The sequence below is a fragment of the Malania oleifera genome, chromosome 1 (genome assembly GCF_029873635.1).
Source record: "Malania oleifera isolate guangnan ecotype guangnan chromosome 1, ASM2987363v1, whole genome shotgun sequence".
Lineage (NCBI taxonomy): Eukaryota > Viridiplantae > Streptophyta > Magnoliopsida > Santalales > Ximeniaceae > Malania > Malania oleifera.
The window spans coordinates 144,514,836-144,540,902 of record NC_080417.1 but is presented as its reverse complement, the minus strand read 5'-3'; the positions used below and the strand labels follow the sequence as shown (position 1 = coordinate 144,540,902).

At 34.6% G+C, this 26,067-nt stretch overlaps 3 protein-coding genes and 2 non-coding genes across 7 annotated transcripts; all 5 read right to left on the bottom strand.

The window, feature by feature from the left end:
* Positions 1 to 762: 762 nt before the first annotated feature.
* Positions 763 to 4,867, bottom strand: LOC131145106 (thioredoxin-like protein CXXS1). The gene is made up of 3 exons (XM_058094194.1): positions 4,618 to 4,867; positions 3,699 to 3,821; positions 763 to 1,115 (listed from the first exon to the last, which is right to left on the bottom strand). Exons 1-3 carry the CDS (start codon positions 4,855 to 4,857, stop codon positions 954 to 956), a joined length of 525 nt encoding a protein of 174 aa, XP_057950177.1. The 5' UTR covers positions 4,858 to 4,867; the 3' UTR covers positions 763 to 953.
* A 1,030-nt stretch (positions 4,868 to 5,897) lies between these two features.
* On the bottom strand, positions 5,898 to 13,814 carry LOC131145092 (kinesin-like protein KIN-14N). 3 transcript variants are annotated; one of them, XM_058094178.1, is made up of 17 exons: positions 13,405 to 13,814; positions 13,000 to 13,238; positions 12,341 to 12,485; positions 12,143 to 12,252; positions 11,783 to 11,902; positions 11,476 to 11,679; positions 9,259 to 9,468; positions 9,040 to 9,114; positions 8,718 to 8,864; positions 8,503 to 8,641; positions 8,297 to 8,406; positions 7,792 to 7,953; positions 7,481 to 7,698; positions 7,037 to 7,118; positions 6,839 to 6,943; positions 6,642 to 6,746; positions 5,898 to 6,459 (listed from the first exon to the last, which is right to left on the bottom strand). In XM_058094178.1, the coding sequence occupies exons 2-17, from the start codon at positions 13,177 to 13,179 to the stop codon at positions 6,280 to 6,282; spliced, it is 2,292 nt and encodes a 763-aa protein (XP_057950161.1). In that variant the 5' UTR covers positions 13,180 to 13,238; positions 13,405 to 13,814; the 3' UTR covers positions 5,898 to 6,279. The 3 variants fall into 3 exon arrangements, with proteins under 3 accessions (XP_057950161.1, XP_057950155.1, XP_057950169.1); XM_058094172.1 differs by having other exon boundaries at positions 13,000 to 13,221; positions 13,405 to 13,813; XM_058094186.1 differs by having other exon boundaries at positions 13,000 to 13,201; positions 13,405 to 13,775.
* A 3,724-nt stretch (positions 13,815 to 17,538) lies between these two features.
* Positions 17,539 to 17,611, bottom strand: TRNAA-AGC (transfer RNA alanine (anticodon AGC)). The gene has a single exon. It is a non-coding gene; the product is annotated as a tRNA-Ala (tRNA).
* A 323-nt stretch (positions 17,612 to 17,934) lies between these two features.
* TRNAA-AGC (transfer RNA alanine (anticodon AGC)) lies at positions 17,935 to 18,007 on the bottom strand. The gene has a single exon. It is a non-coding gene; the product is annotated as a tRNA-Ala (tRNA).
* Positions 18,008 to 18,834: 827 nt separating this feature from the next.
* On the bottom strand, positions 18,835 to 23,001 carry LOC131145087 (21.7 kDa class VI heat shock protein). The gene is made up of 3 exons (XM_058094159.1): positions 22,657 to 23,001; positions 22,047 to 22,332; positions 18,835 to 19,011 (listed from the first exon to the last, which is right to left on the bottom strand). Exons 1-3 carry the CDS (start codon positions 22,961 to 22,963, stop codon positions 18,876 to 18,878), a joined length of 729 nt encoding a protein of 242 aa, XP_057950142.1. The 5' UTR covers positions 22,964 to 23,001; the 3' UTR covers positions 18,835 to 18,875.
* Between the last annotated feature and the right edge of the window lie 3,066 nt (positions 23,002 to 26,067).

The window sequence follows — 26,067 nt, the reverse complement described above, 5'->3', positions numbered from 1 at the left end:
AAGGTACACTATGTTAAAGTCATGGTGCAATATAATTGTATATCATATGAGGGGATACAGTATGTCAGAGTCATGGTGTAATTCAACTATATATCATATGGGGATTTATATGGGATATATATACACATTTTAGTTGAAGGTTGAACCTAACCCTCAAGGCAATTTTTCATTGATAGTGAAAATTACGTAAGGACTTTGTGGACATAGGCATCTTGCTAAACAATGTAAATTTGTTTTCTTCTTTTGTTCTTTGATTTTTCTCTCATTTTCGTATTTGTTGTGTGTGTGCATGCATAATCCTAAGACATAATTTCTTAATAGTTTTAAAATTGTAAACCTAGAGATTCAAATTTTATTTCAATATTTTGTATATGAGACAAATATTTTTTTATTAGACAAATTAGAACTCTTCGATCATTATCACTCCATTTATCAAATAAAACATTTTGTATTTCGGAACACCTTAACATCTTCTTATCATTGCACATAGGCTTATGCTGAAAAATGATTTGTTTGAAACTTCTAATTAATAGCCCCTCTATATAATGAAACATTTAGTCATGAAAGGCCCAATGATGCATTGGGAGTATGAAGGAGAGGGAAGCTCATCTAGGATATGGTACCATATACTTTGCAGGATCATTATATTGTCAAGCCCAATAAAGCTAAGCATGTTTTCTCTTATTGGATTTTAAGTTTTTCACATATAAATTTTGATACGTAGAATAAATTAGACAGAAAAATTTCTCAATAATTTATGGATTGAGAAACTAAAACTTCTTCCAATATTAAGAATCAATCACTCAACATATATAAGAATGAAATAACGCTACAATCAAGTCCCAACATGATTTTTGTTCTCCTCCAACTCTTATTGAGCTAATACATCATATTAGCCTTTTCAACAAACACACACATACAAATAAACACACATACACACGCAAACATTTGAACTATGCTTGTGTTGATTTATGGGAGCGAATTGATTTAAGAAAGCCACTAATTCTTTTCCTCATCTCATCAGGATTAGCCCCAACAAGCCTATCCACCATGGCTCCTTCCCTCAGCAACAAAAAAGTGGGCATGGCCTTTATCTCCATCTTGGATGCTACACCCTAATTAAGGAGATCAACATATATAACGTACCATATCATCACACACACACACACACTATATATATATATATGCAAGAAATGCCAAAATTAATAAATAATATAATATTTAACATGTGAAAAGTAACAAACGAGTTTTAAACTTTTGTTGGAAACGTATAACCGATAATTACACAAGAATCTATAAATGTTTCAATGGATTAGTCTAGTTTCGTAGGGGTATCAAACAAGGGCTTGGTGAACCTAAAATGAAAGATAAAGCAAGGAAGTGCTTTTCTTTTTTTTCAAAAACACATGGTATAGACTATAGAGGTCACTCTGCCCTCTTCCACCCCTAATGGGCTAGGCGGAGGGCAAGTTAAGGCACATGAGACTATGTTATTGTGGTTATAGAAGCATTAATTTCATGTTTGAAATGTTATAATTCTAATATTTGATGTAAATTTGAATAGATTTGGATGAAATTTATAGAATTTTAGATTGAATTAAGTCCAAATCCAAGTCTAAAGCCCTAGTTCATTTTCTCAAACACGTGCAACATAAAAAAAAATACATTGGTATCTCATCCTTGTAGAGAGTAAGTATCATAGCTATTTTAGTCCTTAAAATCAAATTTGAAATAAACATACCACAAATGACTAATAAGAATGATTGCATATGTAGTCCGTAGGAATGGAAATGGAATTGAAAAAATTGAAATCAAATTCATCACTTATTCTCATCACCTTATCTATTTGAAATTTCATTTCATTCCCATCCACAAACCGATCATAGAATAGTGGCTCTGTCAATTAAGCCATCTAGCAAAATTCATCGGTGATTGATCCATGGCAATGGCTACACTATGCATGAACCTTTGTGATTTCAACAGATATGTGGAGTGTGGAGCCCCGAAGGCACTGAAAGATTCTTAATTAACACCATCAATTGAAAGATTTAAAGAGCCAAATTAATTATGCACTACTCACCCATCCATGGGGGGTAAGAGCATTGAAATTAACATGAATGAACCATATGAGGTGCTTGATGATACATACAGTAAAGCAAATTTTGATGATAGTTGGGATAAATAAATAAACAATAAAAACCATAATAAAACCTACTTTAAATCATTTCTCTTTCAACCAAAATAAATGCTAATTAACATATCTGCACACATCAGAGTGTGCATATGACAGTATTGTATAGGAAACTCGTCTCTTCACATATGCGTGTTCATACTTTAAAACATGTGACTAGTGAGTTCTATATTCTTCAATACAATACATTTAAAAACACATAGACAATTCTGGAAGCTTGAATTGTCTATATTGGATACCGGCACCTACCCAATACTCCTTGACACATATCCAATAGGTGTTAGAAGTTTATTAATTTAATTTTATTTTTGGACACAAATGAGGCACTTCTCCACACTTCCTCACATAGCTAGGATACTTTTGAGACACATCTTGTTCTAAGTAGCTAGATTTTGTTGTCCCCTTTAATTCAATTAACAAAATCTCTCCCAAAAAAGAAAGAAGTATAAACGTGGTATGTATATTGAATGCATATTTGCTACAAATTAAGGAATCAAATGGAATCAAATTTACCACTTGATTTCATCATACTTTTCATTCAAAATTTCTCATAATTCCTCAAAATCATCTATCTATTTGCCACTTAACACCCCCCCCCCCGGGGCAACTTCGACGACTCATGCCCTTGAGTTGGTTTTTTATATTTTTCAATTGGACCAATATTAATGTGTGATATGTGTACTTGATGATCCCATAAATTTAATTTGTATAATTTTGCATAGTGGTGCTCGTATTTCATTTTAAATTAATCTTATCACCATCTCTGTCATCTAAAGAAAAAGCAACCTACAGTGTCGTATCCTCAATTTTTTTCCAAAATTGTCGTATTTCCATGTCGGTATCATTTTGTATTTGTCTCTCATGTCAATATTGGTGCCTCCTAGCCAAACATATAAAGAGAACCGTCTATTTCTTACACATTTAGAGTTTAAGAAATAGGTACAAGACTTAAGAAGGGACAAATTCTTTGTATAATTTTTCTTAAGGATCCATTTGGATCAAAGATTTTATTTGGAAAAAGGAAAAGAAAGAAAAAGGAGGAAACTCATTTCTATTATATTTTTCTTTTTATATGTAACTATTATTGAAAATAAAAGTGTGTTTTAATATGATTAAAAATATGAAAAAACCAAACATAAATGATGAGAGGAATCAAAATTTTGTTTATAAGTTCCATGTTTTTCATTTCCTTTTTCGCTTTTATTAATAATCAAATATGAAGTAATCAATTCCTTCATATTTTCCTTTTCTTTCCTTTCGCTTTTTCAATGTTCTCCAAGTTTTAAGTGGAGCCTAAAAATAAGCAAAATAAATCAAAAGATTTGTGCATGTCGTATTTAAAGTGGTGAACAGAAGAGAAGTACTAATGAAGATAAGTGCCTAGTCAGTACGATTTGATTTTTTACTATGTGATAATTCATATGTTGTCTAAACCCACTTCAATACTAATCAAATAATCAACAGTACTATGTTGAGATAAAGAGCACACGTTTATAAACATATATACCTTAACCTCATCCACATCCACCGCCAGAAACAGAATATCTTGGTAGCGCAAGGCCAGTTCTTCAAAGAAATGGTTCATGGCCACCGAGGGCATGCACCAGACAGCAGTAAAATGTGCTAACACCTGCAATTCAAATGTTTCTTTGCTGAGTATTTGTTTTTATTATTATCGCATGTCTGGATAGATCATAGATTTAGAGTTGCATTCGATTTTAATAAAATATAATATAAAATTATATTAAAATTTATCTAAATTTACTGAAATTCAAGTCTAAGCTTCGAAATTCATGCTTCCTAAGGTAGCATAAGTTTAACCTCCCTTGAAATTTGATGAAAAGACAATGACTTTCTTTAAGATTTTAAAAATTTCAATAATCTTCCCTAAGATTTCAAAAATCTCACGGATCCCATCTAAGATTTGTCAAAAAGACACAAATATCTCCTTATGTTTTACAAAAAAAAATAAAATAATAATAATAATAATAATAATAATAATTTTATGTCTTTTTCGCAAACCTAGGAAGGTCCGTGGCATTTTTAAAATTTCAGAAAAGGTTTGTAACATTTTTGAAACCCCCCAGGTTTTTGTCAAATCTTAGAATAGGTATCTTTTGTCCTTGTTAGTATAATAGTGGAGCTTAAAATGTAAATAAATTTCAATATTCGTTTATTTAAATTTTTTTTAATAGCAGTTCCAATCTACTGCAGCTGTGTTACAGAATTATTAAGCCTCAGCATAAAGTAAGTACTCGATCAAGATCATGGTAATGGGATAAGTTCAGTGCTGGGAAGACGGATACTGATCATCAAAGGGCTTATTCAAATGCTCAATGGAATTGAGTTCATTCAACAAAACAAAGATAACACAGAATGCTGATTCTTATTGAATGAGTGAAACAGAAATTAACAAGAAGGCTTACAGGACAGCCCTGATTGTTAGCTTGAGTGGTAAGGAAATCCCATGATTCCTCTGATTGTACTTTGACAACTCTTGACTTCTTATGCTGCTCACGCCGTTCCATTTCTTCTTCTTCTTCTCTTCTTCTTCTTCTTTCTGTGTTTAGATGGGTTAATTTATAGAGTTTTGGTCTGAGATGGGTATTACAGGTGGGCCTGTTAGTTACTTCCCCAATTATCCATCCTATTTTGAGTTTAGGCATCTGAAAAAGTTAGGGATATGTGGTTGAAGCAGGGACCCATTTTTAGCAACTTTAGTCTTACACACGTGGAAGTGTACTCTGCTTTATCCAATTCTATAGTCATGACAATCATGCATCAGTCTAATCTGTTTCTTCCCGTAATTATCTTCACAACTATGCCTATATAAGTTTATTTTCAGAACTGCCTCGACATGCATGTTATTCTTGTCTTATTCTTAATTATCACAAGTGAAGCAGAAGTTAGACGCAGTGTTCCACCTAAAAAATTTCGACAGTTCTTACAGTCATTGCCCCATAGGAACCAGACCTCTTGGCAGCATAGGGGACAGCTGTTCCTCTCCCTTTGTAACAAAATTGCCCTACCTCTTCCTTTTTGAATTTGACAAGGGCGTGTAGGATAATGAAAGAGCAAATGGGCTTTGGGATTTGCGGGTTAAGTCTTGATGCCATCCCCATTTTGGTACGTCTCTTAAATTGTACATGAAAACTGAGAAAGATGAGAGTGAAGGATGAGAATGGTGGGGAAAAGCTTTTATTTTTATTTTTATTTTTTTGGTCCACCTCCACTTGGAAGAGCTGTGTTTTTGCCCACGGCACAAGCTTAATCATCTCTTCTTATCTAACAAATATGTTAAGCTCCCAAGAAAAATTGATACATTTAATGGCACACATGTCAACGAGACACTGCATGTGTACCCCACAGACCACAGAGGTCTTTAATCAGTGACCTGCTCTCCTCCATCCATCCACCGTGGCCGGATTAGATACTTGAGTCAGGATTTATCCTTGTCATAGCCCTTTTTCTGACTTGTGCATGACCAGAGTTGGAGCTTGGACCCAGAATCCAGCCCACATCCAAGCAGGCCCATAGACCAGTGGGCTTCCCTGCCCAAAAGCTATAATAAGACCAGGCCCAAGTCCAAAACCAAGAGGTGAAGGACTGAATGACATAACTATTATCCATCAAGCTTGTTGCAGCAGACGCTTCAAGTTGCTTAAAATACAATAAACATAACACTTGCAGAAACCACCCATGCAAGTCTCAAGAAAGCAATTTAATCTTTATTTCACTGCCTTTAAAGTAAAGGGGCATTGTTACATACGTGATACCACGGTCAAGATGCCATGGGGCACGGGCAAGAAAGTGACAAACAAGGAAATCCTTGTAGGAGGAAACTCAGCGACAAATAGAAAGAAATGTTAGAAATAGATCCATCTCAGCATAACTTCATGAATACAAATGTAATGATCCGTAGGACAACCCAACTATTGCTTTTACAAACCCATCATTTTCTTAACTATACAAATTACACGCAGCCTACGTTAGAATATCTATCTCTTTTTCCAGTTTATAATAGTGAGGCGGATACAAATCACTTAGGGGCCTCGAAAAGAAAATGAATGTAATGTTCAATAACAAAATCAACCAAAGCTCAGGCGATTATCTGAAGGTCGTGAGTTGGTTTGACGCCGAGGAATCCCAATCTCACAAGCATTAACCCTGGCTGCAAAGCGGAGTGAGCATAGTGACTCACCCAATGAAGAAGGATCAGGAGAAACGTTTACAAACATCAAGGTCTTGGAGTCCCCACCAAGGCAAGGCTGATTTGACCATTAGAATGAAAGTTAGAATGCATCTAATGAGTGAAATTGCCAATTAAATAGAAAATATATGGCAACAGAAATTCTAATCTAGCTAAAAAACATACATAGTGGTGTGTGTTTCCCTTAGGACTGGCAAAATCATTAGTGTATCAGCTTACATCACATTATGAGACATTTACCTGGAGAAGATAAGTAAGCTTTGAGTTCCTAAATGGTACGTGGTCCTCCTTCTTTGCCAAAGCAAATATAACATCACTTAAAGATGATAAACTTTTGTTGATGGCCTGATTAAAATTGAAAAAAAAATCTGTTTACTTACTGATGAAGAAAAACAAACTAACAAATATTTAACTTAAAAATTTGCTGATAGTAGTACTTGTGTTTCTTTCAATCGATCCCCTGTTGACCCGCTCTTAGACAAACGCTCACTGCCAGCAAGATCAATGAGGTTCAGAACGCCCTGTACTTGTTGTTCCGTGCTCTGGTAAAGTTGAAAGAGAATAGTCAACTTTCATGTTAGACGGAAAATCATTGAATGACAATATCAGATTTCACATGCACCTCACATATATACCTCATTAACACCAGATATCCGCAGGGTGAAGACAAAATGACTTCTTGAAGATTGCTCATTCATCTGAGTCCTTCCCACAGACCTAAACCAGCCAAATGGGACGTGTTTTGTAATTTCAAACACTTGTGCAGTTGCAGCAATACTATTTTTTGAACTTCTATTATAGGGTAGAACAGTTACCATAAAACTTAAGCATGCAAATTCTATGATTCACATACATATAATCAAGCAATTTTCTTGGTTCAAAGCAAGGCATCAAAATTTCACTATATTTAACAAGCATTAGTTCAATTCAAAATGCTTACCATATCCTTTCTGCAAGTCAGCAGAAAAGGCAAAACATTAGATAGCTATATACAGGCTTATGGTTTAACCTCACAACAATGCTAAATTTTCTTAGAAAAGATAATTATAAAAGAAAGGGAAATTCTCCGTACTAATTACCTGCTCTGCGCAGCCTGATCCAAAAGAAAAGAAACCTCTCTTGTGCTGTGCACATCAACGATGGTAAGATCAGATACATGTGTGTTCCCATTTGCATCATGTTTAATTGTATACTGCTTCCCGAACACACCATTTTCTGTCCGTGACACATCTGAGCATGATCGATTTGTTGACAACAAGTCACGTATCATTTCATTGTATATTTCCAACATTGACACCTGCAAACATTTATAAAAATAACTGCACTAAAAAACAAAAGTAAAAGCAGTCATTCAAAATGGCATGTAAAATGTGCACAAAGATATATTCACCTGCATTTCATACTTCCAGCCTTGAGAACGAAGAGATTGCCTAGTTTGAAATATCTGCTCTAGTGAGCGAGGTATCAACCCTTTCAGCTCTGGAAGTCCTGGCTTGCCCATCATGGTATAGGTTTTACCAGAACCTGTCTGGCCATAAGCAAAGATACAAACCTAGAAACAGAAAACAGAATCCCATTATTTTGGATCATGTGCATAGCAAAATATCCAATGCCATACCAAAGAAGCCACAAGAAATAAAATATGATAAATGAATTTTCTTTTCAAAAGGAAACATAGAACATCGTAAGATTCCTGGCCAGCACTTACTAAACTGTATGAATTTTTCAAGGAAAATTTAAAACTACAATGATAAACTATGCACAAACTCGCAATCATCCAAAATGCATATAGACAGCTGCTGGCTCAGAGCACCTTATATAACTTCTGAATAGTGCCAAAATAACAGGGAAAATTTACTTAAAAGAAGAAGAAGAAGATCAAAACCAACAGTCACCTTATAACCATCAAGTGCACTTTGTACGAGCTGTGAGATTTCCACAAACACCTCATCTTGCGATGCATCAGGCATAAACACTTTGTCAAATGTAAAGGAGTGTTTTTGCCCTGATAAAAAACCTGATATTAGTTCTTGATTTCAAAGATAAAATTAAGGTGATCATTACAGAGAAACATAGTAAATAGAGCAGCTTATCAAAATACCATTTTGCAACAAGTCAATGCCTCGTCCAAAAGCTTCTGTTGATGTGGGATAAGAAATAACCTTTGTTTCAGCACCAGCACTGTCATCAGGCAACAATGGTCGCACTCTACAGAAGACCCGGATATTCCCTTTTAATTCCTGCAGCAAATGAATGCAGCGCAATTAACTTTTAAATTTTGTTATGGCATTTACAAACACAGCACAAAAATGTTACCAGAATAGTATTATGTAACTTTTTGCGTAATTTTTCTCCTTCAATAATTTTAAGTTCTGCATCTGCCAAACGATCTTGTAAATCATTATTAAGTTTCTTCTGCTCTTCAAAATCCACTCTTGTCTCCAATGCAGATAGGTCAGACATCTACAGAAAAAAAAAATTAAAATTAAAATTACAATAACCAAATAAATAATTGCAATGAGCAATAAGCTATTCATCTCCAAATTCTAGGGACACATGGCCACATCCTATTCTGAAACATTTATCACATGATACCAAATAGTAATATGTAAGTCCCTTGTATGACCAATATTTGTACCCGCAACTTATTTTCTGCAACTACTAGCTTTTCCTGCAATGTCCTTATCTGTTCACTTTGAGACAAACATGTAGCCTGTGAAAAGATACATAACAAAGTCAATAATATTAGAACATGAGATTCAATAAAATGCACCAAATCATATGATTTATGGTCATATAAAATTAACAATGGTGGCAGAAAAAACATGTTAAAGAAAGAAAAACATGAACTACTGACCTCAAGTTCATTTGTTTTTGCAGACAAGCTATCCAACTCAGCAAAGGATTTTCCAGTACATTCTTTGTATTTTACCATTTCTTCTGTTAAAGTGTCCACATGCAAGAGGAGACCATCACGATCATCTCTCACTTGTTGCAACTCACCCCTAATACATTCAACTTCATTCGCTAAAGTCTCCTTCTGCTTCACAGCCTCAACTTGCAAAGCCTGGAATAGTCGTCCATGAAAAACCATAATGTATAGTGAATTGATAACATGTCTAAAACCATATATAAAGTTCTATCAACAGCTTGGGATAGTAATGTTTTGATGGTTTAGTAACATCCATATTTTTGAGTGACATTAACCAAATAAAGAAGGAAACATTATATAAATTGATATATAAATATTTATCATAGTCCACCAAACTCCACAACACCATCAATTCAAGGAAAGATGGTGAGATATATGTAATAACATATGGAAACATACAACTGTGATGCCAGAAGCGTTTTTGTTAATACTCCTTGGTTGTTAATCAATTCTATCAATTGGTTGGCATAGTAATACTAGATTATTTCTTTTAAAAAAAATTGCACATAATTTCATCAATTACTCATATGTATCCTTCAATAATTGAACTCCTATTAGACTCTAGAAAGTTTCAAAAATAGAATGGAATTCAGGAAAATAAAACTGGCTTTTGAATATTTGTCAACATGAAATGCCCACAAGTTCAGCCTTTAATGAAACAATACTCCTTGCAATATCCACTATTTCCCCCTATATTTGAAGTTTTTTTTTGAAAAAAAAAAAAGAGTAATGAATGCAAAGTACTACATAATCAACAAAAATGAGAAGGGAAAAATCTATCCAAAGGAATTGAGAACTGCAGTAAAAATCTAAAATGACTATGTTCAATTTTCACCTAGTACTGCAAACACTTAAAATGCAGAACATATACCATCAAGTTATACATTACAAAAATGCAAGCATTTGTAATGTCTAACAATCACGTTCTTAATAATTGAAACCATCTTCATACATAAAAATCTCTAGAAAATTGTATTCAGAAAAGAATTTCTGATAGAATTTGTTAAAGATTCTGTGTACATTTGCAGACATGACTTACCATTTAGTACTAAATAGTTAAATCCATAGAGAGGGGGAAAACATAGTACATGTTGAGTGATGATTTCATGGTATCTACTCCCAATCAGAAAGTGTGAGCAAAAATCACATAAATCCAGATCTCAAAACCCCAACCATACAGACGTGAAATCAGAAACCCCTATCATTACCCTGACATAATTCCTGTATTAAATTTCTCGTGCTTCTGACCATTTTGATCCTACTTTAAATTTCATTCTTTTTTGGGAAGCACCTAAAACTGCCCCAAAACAATTTTGAATAAGAATTTCAGAGTCTGTTCTGCAAAGGGCAAAACTATAGAACAGTTGAACATCTCATATTGTAGAATAGTAATTGCACAGCTTAAGTTTGATAACTTAGATCCAATCTAAATGCCATAAGCGTATAACAGATTATGAAACTCCAAAGTTTGAGTTCCCATGCTTCTCCGAAGAAAAGTTTGTTTCCTAAGATGAGTCCCCCCCCACCAAAAAACTTTAAGCCCAACTTCTATTTTGTAAAAGAAAAAGCCAGGTATAACGCATTTGGTAAACATATTTTTCAGATTTTGGTTTTTAGCTTTTTTGGGAAACTTAAAGAGTTATAATTTGAATGCTTTTAAAAGTTAAATCCTAGCTTTTTTGAACAAATTATTCTACTCCATTGTTGTACCTAGTTTTTTTTTTTTTTTTTTCAAGTATGACAAAATTATCAATTTATTAACTAAATTTCCTCTCCATTTTAATCTTTAAATATTTTTAGGCACCTTACAATTTTTTTACAAAACATTTAAAATTGGATTTTTCTTTGTAATACCTCCTTATTCGTGCAGCCCAGCCCAAAAGGGGGAACTAAGCCTTAAATAGATCATTTTCATTTGGCTAGCTGAAACAAATATTCCTAGCGTATTTTGATCATGCTGTGATCATGTGAAACACTTTAGAAAGTGACTTAATACCTAGCATATGAACCCCCCCCCCCCCCCCCCCACATCAATGAGAACATTGAAGCCTTTCTTTTATTATTTTGAGAAGGTGTAAAACAAGCAATAGGAAATATAAGCTAAACGAAGAAACTGCAACATGAAATGCACAAAAAACTCACTCTGGATGAAGTAAGTTGATCCTGCAACACATTATAGCGACCCCTCAAAGTACTGAGGTTCTCCACCGCTGCAGCTTTCTCCTTTTCCACTCGTTTGAGGGCCTCATTCGTCGTAGCAAGCTCTGACTGAAGTTTACTATTGTACTGCTGTAAACTTGTATTGTACTCCTGTAACCGCTTGTACATGTCGTTTAATGATGATATCTGCAATTTTCAACAGAGGCAGATGAATATGTTGCTAAATTGGTTGCACTGCTGATTAAAAACCAAATAAAGAAAAACTCGCAATCCCGTCCTTTCATATAACCTTCTGACTAGCATTTAGCTGCTCTCGCTGAACCTTTCCAAGCTCTTCCGAAAGGGAAGCTTGCAGCCTCTCTGCAGCAACCCTAGCCTCCTTCTCTTTTGCAAGTGAATCCATTGCAGCCTAAACATAGTATTAAAAAAAAAAAACTAATTATCCACACAATAGAAAGCAAGAAACTCTATGTTTAGAAAGGTCTTTGATTTGAATTTGTCTTGGATTTGGATAAGATATTATATAAATTGTATTGAAATGTTCCAAATCCACCCAAATCTAAATCTAAGGTCCAAAATTCATTCTTCCAAATGCAGCATAAAAGTAACAAAATGCTTTACATATCATTGTTGCAGCTGCAGTACTTACAAACTTGTCTGCTTCTTCCTTTGCAAATTTCTCTTGAGAAGACATGTAATTTTTCTTCAATTCAACAATAATAGAATTCAATTCTTCTTCCTTGTTTCTCATTTGTGCCTCTAAGGACAAAGAAATCAAACAACATCAATATTCCTTTTTTCTTTCTCTCTCGTGAGAATTTAGAAAAACAGGACAAACTAAATTTACCTGTTTCAGTTTGTTTCCTCTCATTCATCTCCAACATATTCCGCAGTGTTTCCTGTTCTAGGAGGTAGCTTCCTTCAAGCTCTTGGAACCACTTGATGCAAAGCCTAAGCTTTCTTATGTAGTCCATCATTTGATCACATTTCTCCTGCAAAATACAGAAAGTTTTAAAATAATTAGCCCTGAAAAACAAGGCAATAATAAGAAAATATGAATTTACCTAGACACAACACCGTTTTGGCTGCCATGAAAACCAATACCGTGTTTGGGAGCATAGGGTTTGTGCGTGGATTTGGCTTTATGTGTAATTCCATGAACCTCAATCGGATTTATATTATATTTTGTCCAAATCAACATTCATCCAATCTGATCCCAGACTCCAAGCTCCCAAACACAATGTGAAAAAGAATGAAATTAAATTTCAAAGCCTTTATTTGAAGAATTCAGTTTCAACACTTGTATTAGACCCAGCAAAGATAAGCTTTCACTTTTCAAATATATAAAGAATTCAATGACAACACTTGTATTAGACCCAGCAAGTTAAAGCTTTCACTTTTTCTAAAATCGCATGTAATTTTTTCAAACTGTTGTTGTCACTTCGTTTCCTACATTTTCCCATCTACCAAACAGATCATAAAGGAAGTTACTCAAAACTCACTAACCTTGAGGTTGAACTTATTCTTGCCTTTCATCTTCTCATTCAAGAGGGCATCCACATCTTCTCTGGTGAACTCAATGCCGCCGCAATCGGAACTAGCGGCACTCCCAGGAGCAGGATCCGGCCCGCCATTGACAACAGAAAAAGCTTGCCGGGCTCGCCCATTGCTCGTCGGTCCTACCATTCTCGATCCCTCGCCTTACAATCTACCAGCACCTCATTAACACTATATATCACTTCCAACTTTAATCATAAACACGAATATAAATCATCTTTATATACAATCAATAAATACCAATAATTATATAAATTAAGCTAAGGAACACAAAAGACAGAACCCTCACAATCCAAGATGCAGAGAGAGAGAGAGAGAGAGAGAGAGAGAGAGAGAGAGGGTTGTGAATCAAACCTCAGTTTAGAGAAGGGGCTTAAAGGGGGTTTGGAGCGTCGGGTGCCGAGTGCTTGTCTGTTTCTAGTTCACTTCTTGGAACCCATTTGAGAGAGAGAGAGAGAGAGAGAGAGATGGGATGTATGGGTTTGGTGGGGTCGTGGATTGTGTTCGAAGCTACGAGGTATATCACAGCCGTTGCTTTAACCAGCAGGAAGGAAGACGATTCAAAGAGCTGAGACACAGAAATTCAATTTTTTCCTTAAGAAAAGAAAAAACCCAGAAGAAGATTGAAGAAATGATTTAAGAATTCCCAATGAAAAAAAAAAATGGAAATGCAAATCTCCCGACGCTTGCTCTTTCTCTCTCTAACGTTGATAGGGTTGAAGATTGGGGCACAGCGTGTGGAGATTTTAAATTTTTTTGAAAATGGAATCTGGCGGCCTACGGGAGATCCGTTTATATAGAATCCTCGTGCCTAGAATACCCCTCTATGTTTATCACATTTCCAATCTTTTTTATTTTTTTACTCTTTTTTTCAAAAGTATATTTCAGCAATTTACAATTTCTTGAATGCATCTCAAAGTTTAAATTTGTGATTATAATATATGAGATGAATGGTAATGACACGAGCCCACATGACAGGACATTAGTAGATGTAAGTGTGTGAACTCTTGTCATTATGGTTTTGTATCACTTAGCATTTTTCTTAAATTCGCGATTTATATAAATCTCAAGTTTGAAGGTTAAAACGAAGACGTGTTACCATTTAAGGTCAAGGACATTAAACTTTTTTTGAATTTTATCAAAAAGCCAAAGTCCTATTATAGATTTTCAAATATCTCACAAGCTTTCTCCTAAAATTTCAAATTTTTCAAGACCCTTCTTACACATTTAATTTTTTAGAATACTTATATTCCTAAAAAAAATTACTTTTTTGTTGAAAATTTTGAAATTTTAGAAAAAGTAGGACCTCTATGTTTTATCCCACTTTTTATTGTACGGTCATTGTTTAGGAAATGTACAAAATAGCAAATAAATAACTATGTGTAGGAAATTCTTGGGAGAAAAAAATGTTAAAAGAATGTTTATCCAATATAGAAAAAATAATAGATGTTTTGTATCTGTACCTAGTTTGTGATTAAAAGTATAGCCGTAAAAATCAATAAAAACTTAAATGCGATTACCTCATATCATGTTTTCTAAAAAATATTAAATGGTATAATCATAAAAAGAGTCTGTATAGGCTACGAAGTGTCAATATGAAATAATTATTTGTTAATAATAATTATAAGACGTAAAAATTAAGAAAAATAGTATTTATTTTAAGAAAACTTTTCTAAAATAAGATGTAAGAAAAAATAAAAGCTATTTAATTTTCTTTTACTAGCAGTAGGTAATTTCTTCTTTTTCTTTTTTGTAAATCCACAATACATTACGTCAAACAACTAACACGACAAAAAAGTATTACCATACAAATTACAAATATCGTATTTAAGATATTAAAAGGACGATAAAGACATGATATTTGAGAATCATATCCAATCAGTGAATGACTCGTATTGGGCATATGGCTTCTGATATTGAATTAAATCGTTTTGCTAATGTTAGATTTTGCCCATTTCTTCTTAATTAAAATTACTTTTATTCCCTGTTTGGTTGTTGGGAAATGAGGATTTTCATTTTCTTGTATTTGGTCGGTAGGACACCTGTAGGCAGAACTAAGAAATCTATTCAAGTGGCAGAAAGAAAAATTTAAATAATATTTTGGAAGAGTAGCTTAGAGCTAAGCCGAGTATGATGAGGGTTAAGTGGAATATGTGTCCAAGACTTGAAGTAAATCAACAAATTAATAAAGTTTAAAAAGTTAACAGAGCATTTTGAATAATGGTGAAAAAATATTTAAGATGAACGGTACCTCCACCTAATCAATCATAAAATATCATATTAATATCTGAGACTACTAAAGTATTATAAGATCCCATAATTGAAATCCACACAAATTTTTATTTCTCACTTGTATGAATCTAAGTGCTAACATGTTATATTCTTTTTGTAACCAAGTAAGTTCCAAATATTATGTACAAGAATTTATTGTTATAAGTATTTTTCATTAGTAATATTTAGAATAAATGGATTTGAAAAAAAAATCATACATATATATATATATATATATATATATATATATATCCTATGCACAGGATTTACAAATGGCCACAAAATAGGTCCAAAAATATTTTTTTTCCGAGGCGTTGCTCCTGAACCCCTAGCAAACTTGTCCATGAGCGCAACTTTGGCCCAATCCACAGCACTCATGAACTAAACCTCAACAAAAATCTCCCATTAAAAAATCATGTAACATTATTTCGGATCGAATCATCGTCCGGATCAAGCACAACTAAGCTTCACAAAACCCAACACTTCTAATATCGATAACAGTAAATAACCCGCTCTATTCACTGGTGTGCCACTTGATCTCCGTCTTAAATGTCCAAAATATTTCAATAAATTGATAAATTTATAGATAATTATGTGAATACATAGTCTTTAATTAATAAATTTATAGACAATTACAGCTCTTGTATGTTGGACTGAGGAGTAGGAAGTGTAGCTAGCACCTTGGCCTCACACCTAAAATTATGAATTTGTAGCCCACGCCCTAGCTAGCTAAGCTAGCTACCTATTTAATTTTGGTCCAACACGTACTCTTAAACGTGGCACAATTTTTTACAAATCGAAAACTTAAGATCTCTCACGTGCATACAATAAATGGACTCAATCAAATAAATATTTAATTATAATTTTTTTCCAAAAGTTCACATGTAATGTTTTATATATTTTTTCAAGAAGTTCCCTTGCTATAAAGCTATATATTCTTAATTCAGAATCTAGCTCTCTCACACTTTCAAGCTCTTCCTCTATAATTAAGAGTTTCCTAAATTCCTATTTATATGTAATATGAGTTGCGAAATTAAGCACATGACATGAGACTACATTAAAATTCTCACCTATTGTAAGTTAAGAAAAATAACATGAATACTGTCGAGTTATCATAAATGAATTTTGACACATTAATTGTAAATAAAATTTGTTATTCATGTATGTTATCCTACATCTTTTATCACAATGCATAAGTATGAAATTATTATGTATATGCATGATCTGTAATTTTTTTTTTCAAAATAATAAATTCAATCATTAAATTGTCTTTTTATTGAATCAAAATTATGCACGTCTCCAATATTTCTAATTTTTATTGGTTAAATCAGATCATCATAATTAGCTCATAAAATTAGATTTTTTTTTTCTTTTTGTCCATTGAAAGCCCAAACTATACAATAAAAATAGTTCATTTTCTTTTTGGCCATTGAAAGACTTACCAATTCATAGAATTAAAATATATATATTGTCATGTGAAGAAACTTTTGGTATTTTCTGGTCACTGAATGGTATTAAAATAGCTGCCCCCCTCCCTTGCTCCTTTGTTGGTGTCCCAAACCAATTAACGAAGGTCCCCTTTCGAGCAAATATCTTTACTCTTGCGTCAAATGGGCGTCAAGAATTTTCTCTCCCTTCTTTTTTGACTGTACTTACCAAAGAAAACTTTTCAATCACTCGAACTCCCTCAAATCTGAATCCTGGTAAGGTAACAAAGAGAGAGAGAGAGTCAATTTTTTGATGAGCATGCATGGGCATGGCTGATGAAGAAGCCTCCAAAAGGGAGTACAGAGATGAGAGATCGAATGAGAGAAACCACAAGATTGCAACCCAGCACCAAGAACAAAATATAGATATGCCAACCATGACTTTAAAGATAAGTACTTTTTGACTCTCTCTCTCTCTCTCTCTCATATACAATTTGGATTAATCGAATATATGTAATTGCATGGTGGTGAAAATACAGATACACTTTCCAGCTCAAAAATGAATGAATGGGGATGATTTAGCAGCTGCAGGCTGGGTCTTCTTTCTTATTAACCCCTCACCTAACGAAATAAAGACCACACAACTGTCAAAGCTGTGCTGATGTTCAAGCTTGCCTTTTCCCAATTTTCCCCCAGTTCAGGAATATCGGAATGTTTGCTTGTTCCTATCACCAAAAAAAAATAACCCAGGAAAAAAAATTTATAGGACAATGGAATACTTTTGAGTGATTGGAGATGCGGGGTATCGATCCCCGTACCTCTCGCATGCTAAGCGAGCGCTCTACCATCTGAGCTACATCCCCCGCTTGTGCTTCTTGTTTTCATGCAAATAATCAAACGCCAAAGACAGTTCCGACTGGCGAAGATGCGCGAAAAATTGGGTTTGAGACGAGCAGCTTCGGGACGGTCTCCCTCATATACTGGCACAATGAACACAGGAATCAGCATAATAATTTTCCTGTCCTCTCAACTTCTTTTTCTCCAAATTTTCCAGGAAACCAATCAGATGTCTAAAGCTGTTTCCTGAAGGAGTTGGGAGAAGGAACCGCAAACTGGTGTCAAAAAATTTATCCCGGTGCCCATTTTTCCATAAAATATTGGGTAATGACAGGAAAAAACTGTAATTTGGAGATGCGGGGTATCGATCCCCGTACCTCTCGCATGCTAAGCGAGCGCTCTACCATCTGAGCTACATCCCCTTCGTCTAACTCGGCTGTTGCAATATAGTTAAAACCAATGATTCCTATGAGGCCCCCTTTTTTTTTTTCATTGAGAAGCGTTTCAATCGAAGAAAGAAGTGGATTGACCCATCCAGAATAGTGAATCTGAGCTGGATAGTTCAGGGTGAGGAACATTTAGAATAAACTATCAAGAGATGATAATTGCCCTTCATTTTGTTGAAAGAAAGTTCTGAATTGAACCAAACACAGAAGCAAGCAATAAAATCCATTCTCTTTTCTTTTGATATCCAGCTCACCACAGTTGAAGTGTTAATGAAGAAGCTCTTTAAAACAATCCCCCCTGGTATCCAATTCGGTGGTTGGCAACTTAAGCCACGCAGAAAGAAAACTTCCAATTTCTAAACACATTAGCTTTCTTGTGATTAAAAGTGTAAACAGTATCTTTAGTTCATTACAAGTTCTGGGCAATCATGCTTGTGGAAATTTCTTTTATATGACTGAGATAATTGGATTTTTTTTCCTTTGGATCTTTAGCACCCAGTAGCGAACAAAAAAAACAAGTTTTTTATTCCCCTGTGGGTTACAATGGGCGATCGAGAGGCAAATTTTACTTCACGAGTTGTCTATAGTCTTACTAAATTAGCCCACAAGCAGGCTTACTTTGTCAGGCATTTCAGACAGCAGAGTACAAAACAATTCTGATTCTCATGTATCTAAAACTGAATCCAGTCTCATTATGTCTAGTGACCCGCCAGCCAAAACCCTGGCCACAGAGATTTAAAGAAATCTCCTCTCCCTTTCTATTCAGCATTCACATGTAGACACCCGTATTTTGTCCGGGGCTTATATAATAAAAACTGAGTAATATATTTATTTTTTTTTTATTTCATGAGAAAATACAAGAAAAGAAAAAAAATATAGGAAAATTGAATTTTCCTTTACATTGAAAATAAAAAAACAGAAGAAGGAAAAATGAAATAGAAAGGGGGAAGGCCGGATTCTCCAACTTTTCATGCTTGCACCTGCACACGCACATAAAAGAGTGTATTATGAAATAAAAAATGAAAGCTAATTGATATTTTAAATATGATTGAGCAACTTAAATTGGTTAATCAATTTGATGAACTAATTAGCTTTAGGTTTGATTGAACAATTTAAAATTGATTAATCAATCAAATTTAATCCAATTGCTTCCCTTAGACCTATAAATAGAGGTCTATTGAGCTCTAAAGGTGAGAGGGACACACAAACATATAGAGAGTTATACAAACAAACACGAAGTCAAAATTCAAAATCAGAGGAAGTATGAAGAAGAGTTGCAGAGCTTGAGGTTCAAAGACTAAGAAGCAGAGAGCTAGAGGGCTAGGAGCAAGAGCAGTGGAGAATTGGCAACAAGTTTAAAGATTGGAGGAATCTGAAGACAAAGGTTGGTTTTCTATTAATTTTGTTTAGTTCTATTTAACTTCTTGAATAATTAAAATTTCAAAATTTTAGAATTCAACATCTTGTGGTTTGTATGTAAATAGGAATTCTAATCCAATTTAATTACCCATCCCGATTCAAGATTTGGATCCAAACACCCATACCCAATTACCCCATATCCATACCCGATTACCCTAGGTCCAATAACCTAGATTTGATTACTCGAAATCCAATCTAGATCCGAGTCAAATTGACTCGAATCTTAAATGTTTGACTCAAAGACCAAGGACCCAAGTCCATTTTGGATCTGGATCCACTAACCATTGACCATTGACCTTTTATCCAATCTCAAACCCAATTAAACTAAAACCCATTTTCCAAATTAGGCTTATTGGACTCGGCCCAATTGGCTAAAATCCATTTAATCAAAACTCAATTGTCTTGCAGCCCAATCAGCTAATCCCCAGGCTTGACCCAATTTAGTCGTAACCCAAACCCCTGCTCTTGACTCAATTGAATGTTTGACTCGAAGACCAAGGACCCAAGTCCATTTTGGACCTGGATCCATTAACCATTGACCATTGACATTTTATCCAATCTCAAACCCAATTAAACTAAAACCCATTTTCCAAATTAGGCTTATTGGACTCGGCCCAATTGGCTAAAATCCATTTAATTAAAACTCAATTGTCTTGCAGTCCAATGAGCTAATCCCCAGGCTTGACCCAATTTAGTCGTAACCCAAACCCCTGCTCTTGACTCAATTGAACCATAGCTTGGCCCAATTCAACATAGCCCAAAGCCCAAACTAGTTAACCTAACCTAACCTAACCTAACCTAACTAGCCACTTAACTTGGGTTAGAACCCAGGTCAAACAAATCTCATCTTATTTGGCTTGTGGGAAAATTGTCAAGAAAATTCAAGAAAGCAATCAAAATTAAATAAATAAATAATAAAAAGAACACAAAAGGAAAGGAACTAAGACTTATCTTCAAAATCTCTGACTCGTGCTTGAAGGTAGAGAGCTCTCTGCTTATACTTATTTTTCAATCCAAATTTGCCAAAAAAAAAGAAAAAAGAAAAGAAAAGGAGTGAGACTTGAGAAGAAAGGAAGAAAATAGAAAGAAAGAAACGAAAAAAGAATATAGTAAAAAATCAGAAAAAAAAAATTTATAAAATCAAAAAAGTAAATAAAAATTATTTGAGTTATTTTGACTCAAATAACAAAAAAATGGGAAAACAAAAATATCAAAAATGAAGAAAAGTCTTTAAAAATCCCATAAAATTTTAGAAAAAAAATGTTTAAATTTTTTTAAAAAAATTATGCAAAATTTTGAAAAAAAAAATCTGAGAATATATATTAAAGACTATTTTTACTCAAATTTGATGATTTTATTTGATTATAATCTGTATATATTATATTTTTGTGCGTATGCGTCCTAATGATTTAACAAAGGGTAAAGAGATATTTTAAACTTCACCTATATTAATTTAGAGGATGGGTTTATTTAACAAGATCCCTTCCTTTGAATGTCTTATTAGATATTCCTAAATCGCACTGTAATTTTTATTTTCCTTTTAAATTTTTATTTATTTATTTGTTTATTTTAAAGAAGTTCATTGAAGACCATTACATTTAATTTATAAATAATTTATGATTAATTAGGTATAGTTCGTAGAACGGCTATGTAGGGGGTGCTAGTACCTTCCCCTCGCATAACTGAACTCTCGATCCCAACTCTGTTAAAAGTAGACTGAGACTACTAGTTCCTTGGTCTACGATTAGTTTAAAAACCAATCAACTAGTAGTAATTAGGTGAGCTAACTACACATAGAAAAATAATAGGTTTAGTAGCGACTTTATCGAACTTATATTATTATTATTCCTTGTCATTCTGGGATGTTGTGACACACCTTTATAGTTGTATATTTTGTGTCATTTTCTAAATTGCAATTTCTAAACACCTTGTAGTAGCCCCGGGAAAGAGCTGAGGATGTGAACTTTATAAGAAGAACAAGGGACATCCCCTAACCTATGTCAGATTGAATAACATCTCCATCACCTCCCCTTCTCTTTTAAATTCAGCGCATGGTATATTGTATCATCTAAGAATTGCCCTGGTTAATCTGTACTCTCTCCATTGAAAACCAGAGTCTCATTAAGTCATTAAGTGATAAAAATGTATGATTGCAATTTTTATTAGGCCCATAGGCTGAAAGATGCATATCAACCTCACCTTTTCTGCAACATGGTCCTAATTTTGCAGGGGCACCCTAATTGAATGGTGACTACAAACACTGAATCATCAGATACAGTCAATTTAATTTTATATTTGTTGTGTATGTCTTATTACACATGGGTCTCTGAGCAATCATCAGATATCGATAAATTGGTTAATAATTTTTCTATTGCATTGGTTCTCCTCTCTATGCATTTCAGATTCTTTATAGGGCCTAAAATATGTCGAGGACAACTGGTTTCCTGTATAAAAATTGCTTGTTGGAACATATTCTTAGACAGTCCAACAATAGTCTAGTAATATATCTGCAATCACATGAAGAGACAATGTAATATATGTTGAAATAAACGTGTCCTTAACCATATGCATTATGTTTTATTCACTATTTTCTTACACTGTTTCGGAATCTTTGGCTGCTGCTACATTTTCTCGAGGAGTATCGTCATCCGATGAGCCTTTGGGAATCCTAATCTCTAAAAATACGTCGTTATTCACATGTGCCTCAATCTTCTCCCTATCTGCATCCTCCGGCAGCTCAAGCCTCCGAACGTACCCGTATTCCCACCAATGCCCACTTCTCCAGTCTCCTGTCTTGGACTCTCTTTGCTGCTTCCATTGCCCACTAACCTCCACAACCTTCCCATTTTCAACGCAGACTTGAACATGATCTTTCTCAAGTCCTGCACGAATCACTGGTGTCAGGAAGAGTTTCACCGTCACTGGTATAAGGTCTTTGATTTATGGATGGCTGGATGCCCCTATTAGGAATTCATTTATCTGATCTACATATACTTCACAAGAATTGAACTAAAGAAAGAAACAAGTGGGTTGCTAGCTGGGGGCAATTTTCATTTTTCTCCTTTTTGTTTTAGTCTTTTAATCTTCTACATTCATGAGCATCAAAATCAAGTATAGTTCAAAAAAGAATTCAAAGAATGGAAAAAATGAAGGGCATGAATTAATACATCTAAGATTAAGTAGGAGTACTTAATTAGAGCACTGACCTGGTAGTTCTGCTTTTAGTATGTACAGTTCATCTGTTTGAAACCAATCAACAGAGCTCTGTCCGGAGCTCCGAAGATCAGCTAACAAAATACTTGACTCAAATTCCCAGAGAGGGAAGGCATCAGAGGGATCAAAAAATTTCCCAAACAACAAAGGGCTAAATAATGACCCTGCTCCAAAAACCTTATGCACAGTTGGGCTACCCCTTGAGAGGAATGTGCTGAACACATCTTCTTGCAGTGGCACACACCATTTCTGTCGAGTCCGATCCTCCGATTGAACCTTGAGGTGTTTGCTGCTAGCCATTGCAGCTAAGAGAATTGAGATTTTTGAGGATTTTGCTGGTGCAAGTAAGAGGTTTTGTTCTTCTTATAACATATAGTGAGAGGGAAGGCCTTTTGGAAAAGCAGAGAACAAATTCCATTGGAACAATTGGAGGGCAGCAAAGCTGATGGAATATTTCTTTTCTATGGCCTGGTCATTGATAAATAGCTAAAACAGGCAGATTAGGCATGGGTATATTCCACGTGGCACGAGGCAGCCAATGAGCGTCCTACTTCTGTGGGAGGATGTGATTGAACTGTCGAGGCGTAGCTTACCATAGCATGCCAGTGTTTTATCTAGGCCACACACAATTCTTGTCTGTTAATAATCTCTTCATGATCTCAAATAGATCTTTTTTTTTTTACTACTTTCTCCACACAACTCAAGCAATTCGTAAAATATTTCATCAAAATAGCTCATCTATGCAATATATCATTTGGTTAGTTTTGTAAAATGTTAAATACTGCTATCGGTACTTATAGTACTTCTCTTACTTTCGAAAGTAAATTGCTTTTACTTTTACAAGAAGGGTAATTCAAAAAGCCAGTCCAAACAGTAATATAGTTTTAAATGGAATTCTTGCGAGTGATTTCATGATTCTTGAGGAAGATTCCCAGTAACTTACAGTACTTCTCTTACTTTGGAAAGTAAATTGCTTTTACTTTTACAAGAAGGGTAATTCAAAAAGCCAGTCCAAACATTAATATAGTTTGAAATGGAATTCTTGCGAGTGATTTCATGATTCTTGAGGAAGAGTCCCAGTAATATGCATTTTACTGTAGATGTGATGGCAGATTGATTGGGAAAAATTTATGACAAGAAACCCATGGGAAGCAAAAAGCAGTGTGAAGGGAATAATGGCAATGTGTTAAGAGTGTCTGTTATCAACTTATCATGAAGCACTTTCCCTCTTTTTGAACTTATGTTATCTTTTTTAGGTCATATAAATATTGACCAAACACAAAAAGGGCTTTATGCGGAATGCTTCTGGTTTGGCACGTCCAGAGCCACTTTTTCTAAAAGCAGTATTGGTTTCAGTTAATGGGTTTTGAAAGAATTAAGTGGTAGCCCCTCTGGCAGGCGGGGGGCACACCTACAGTTATCCTAGGGTAGGTCGAGGTAGGGATAGGGTAAGGCAGCCTTCCATCTGGAGCCATTGGAAATGGCACAAGCAGCATCTAGCATCTGGACTAAAGTTATCACTTGTTGAATTATGACTCATTTCTAAAGATGGAGTAATTTTTCCATGATAGGTGATAGGCTGTTGTAATAGTATTATTCTCTAACTTATATAAACTCATTACTTTCATTTATAAATTCATTCCCAATTTTACCTACTTCTCTCTTAGGCACATTCTCTCTTCTCTCTATTTTTTTGTAATATTTTTACAATAAAAGAATATTAATTGATAGTGTTTGAGAATGTAGGCACAATTAGCCGAACAGTAATTAGCTATTATCAGGTATAGTTGTAGTAATATATTGTGCTAATTACGTGTCTAAGAAAAATTCTGTTTAGGAAAGTGGGACTTAAGTTGTCCGTTGTGATCCCCCATTTTCCTGAGAATTTACTTGGTATAATTTTGTACAATCATTCACTCTCTATTTACCTATGCAATAGTAAACTGTGGTGAAGTTAGGTGGAATAATCCTAAGTTTTACAACAATTGGTATCAAAGCCAAGACTATTCTTAGTATGCTTTGTGGTTGCAGTTTAGTCTGATCTTCCAAATCAAAAAAGTTTTCCTTGGGCTATTGGTATTCTGTATCGGCAGTTATTGAATAGCATTTATGGCAGAGATGACAGATAGCACAAAAACATCCACATCAAACTCGTATATTCTAGCAAGAACTACTGTGACAAATGCCAAATTTGAAGTGGAAATTTTTTAGGGCACCGGTCATTTTGGTATGTGGCAAAGTGAGGTTCTAAACGTTCTCTTTCAGCAAGGTCTAGACATTGCCATTAAAGAAAAGAAACCAAAAGATATTGAGAAGAAAGAATGGGGGACCATCAATCGGTTAGCATGTGGTACAATTCGATCGTGTCTTTCAAGAGAGCATATGTATGCATGGGTTTTGAAAGAATTAAGTGGTAGCCCCTCTAGCAGGCGGGGGGCACACCTACAATTATCCTAGGGTAGGTGGAGGTAGGGATAGGGTAAGGCAGCCTTCCATCTGGAGCCATTGGAAATGGCGCATGCAGCATCTGGACTAAAGTTATAACTTGTTGAATTATGGCTCATTTCTAACAACTCACCAACGATGGGCTAATTTTTCCATGGTAGGTGATAGGTTGTTGTAATAGTGTTATTCCCTAACTTTTATAAACTCATCACTTCCATTTGTAAATTCATCCTCAAATTTGCCTACTTCTCTCTTAGGCACATTATCTCTTCTCTTTTTTTTTTTTTTGTAATATTTCTACAATAGGAGAATATTAATTGATAGTGTCTGAGGACGTAAGCACAATTAACCGAACCTCATTAAATTCTTATATTCTTCCTTTCATCTATTCAATAGTTAGCTATTATCAGGTATAGTTGTAGTAATATATTGTGCTAATTACTTGTCTAAGGAAAATTCTGTTTAGGAAAGTGAGACTTAAGTTGTCCGTTGTGACCCCCCCACTTCCCTGAGAATTTACTTGGTGTAATTTTGCACAATCATTCACTCTCTATTTTCCTGTGTAATAGTAAATTGTAGTGAAGTTAGGTGGAATAATCCTGAGTTTCACAACAATTGGTATCAGAGCCAAGATTATTCTTAGTATGCTCTGTGGTTGCAGCTTAGTCTGATCTTCCAAATCAGAAAAGTTTTCCTTGGGCTATTGGCATTCCGTATCGGCAACTATTGAATAGAATTTATGACAGAGATGACAGATAGTGCAAAAACATCCACATCAAACTCATCTATTCTGGTAAGAACTACTGTGACAAATGCCAGATTTGAAGTGGAAATTTTTTACGGCACCGGTCATTTTGGTATGTGGCAAAGTGAGGTTCTAAACATTCTATTTCAGTAAGGTCTAAACATTGCCATTAAAGAAAAGAAACCAGAAGATATTGAGAAGAAAGAATGGGGGA

Coding starts and splice junctions, on each gene's coding strand:
- LOC131145106 (XM_058094194.1), bottom strand. CDS start 4,857: ATGCCTAAACTCAAAATAGGATGGATAATTGGGGAAGTAACTAACAGG. Junction 3,822..4,617: donor CTAACAATCAGGGCTGTCCT/GTAAGCCTTCTT, acceptor TTTGAATTGCAG/GTGTTAGCACATTTTACTGC. Junction 1,116..3,698: donor TGGATGTGGATGAGGTTAAG/GTATATATGTTT, acceptor CTCCTTAATTAG/GGTGTAGCATCCAAGATGGA.
- LOC131145092 (XM_058094178.1), bottom strand. CDS start 13,179: ATGGTAGGACCGACGAGCAATGGGCGAGCCCGGCAAGCTTTTTCTGTT. Junction 9,115..9,258: donor CAAAAACAAATGAACTTGAG/GTCAGTAGTTCA, acceptor ATCTTTTCACAG/GCTACATGTTTGTCTCAAAG. Junction 7,954..8,296: donor GTGCACTTGATGGTTATAAG/GTGACTGTTGGT, acceptor TTCTGTTTCTAG/GTTTGTATCTTTGCTTATGG.
- LOC131145087 (XM_058094159.1), bottom strand. CDS start 22,963: ATGGCTAGCAGCAAACACCTCAAGGTTCAATCGGAGGATCGGACTCGA. Junction 22,333..22,656: donor ACTAAAAGCAGAACTACCAG/GTCAGTGCTCTA, acceptor TGATTCGTGCAG/GACTTGAGAAAGATCATGTT. Junction 19,012..22,046: donor GCCAAAGATTCCGAAACAGT/GTAAGAAAATAG, acceptor GTGCGTGTGCAG/GTGCAAGCATGAAAAGTTGG.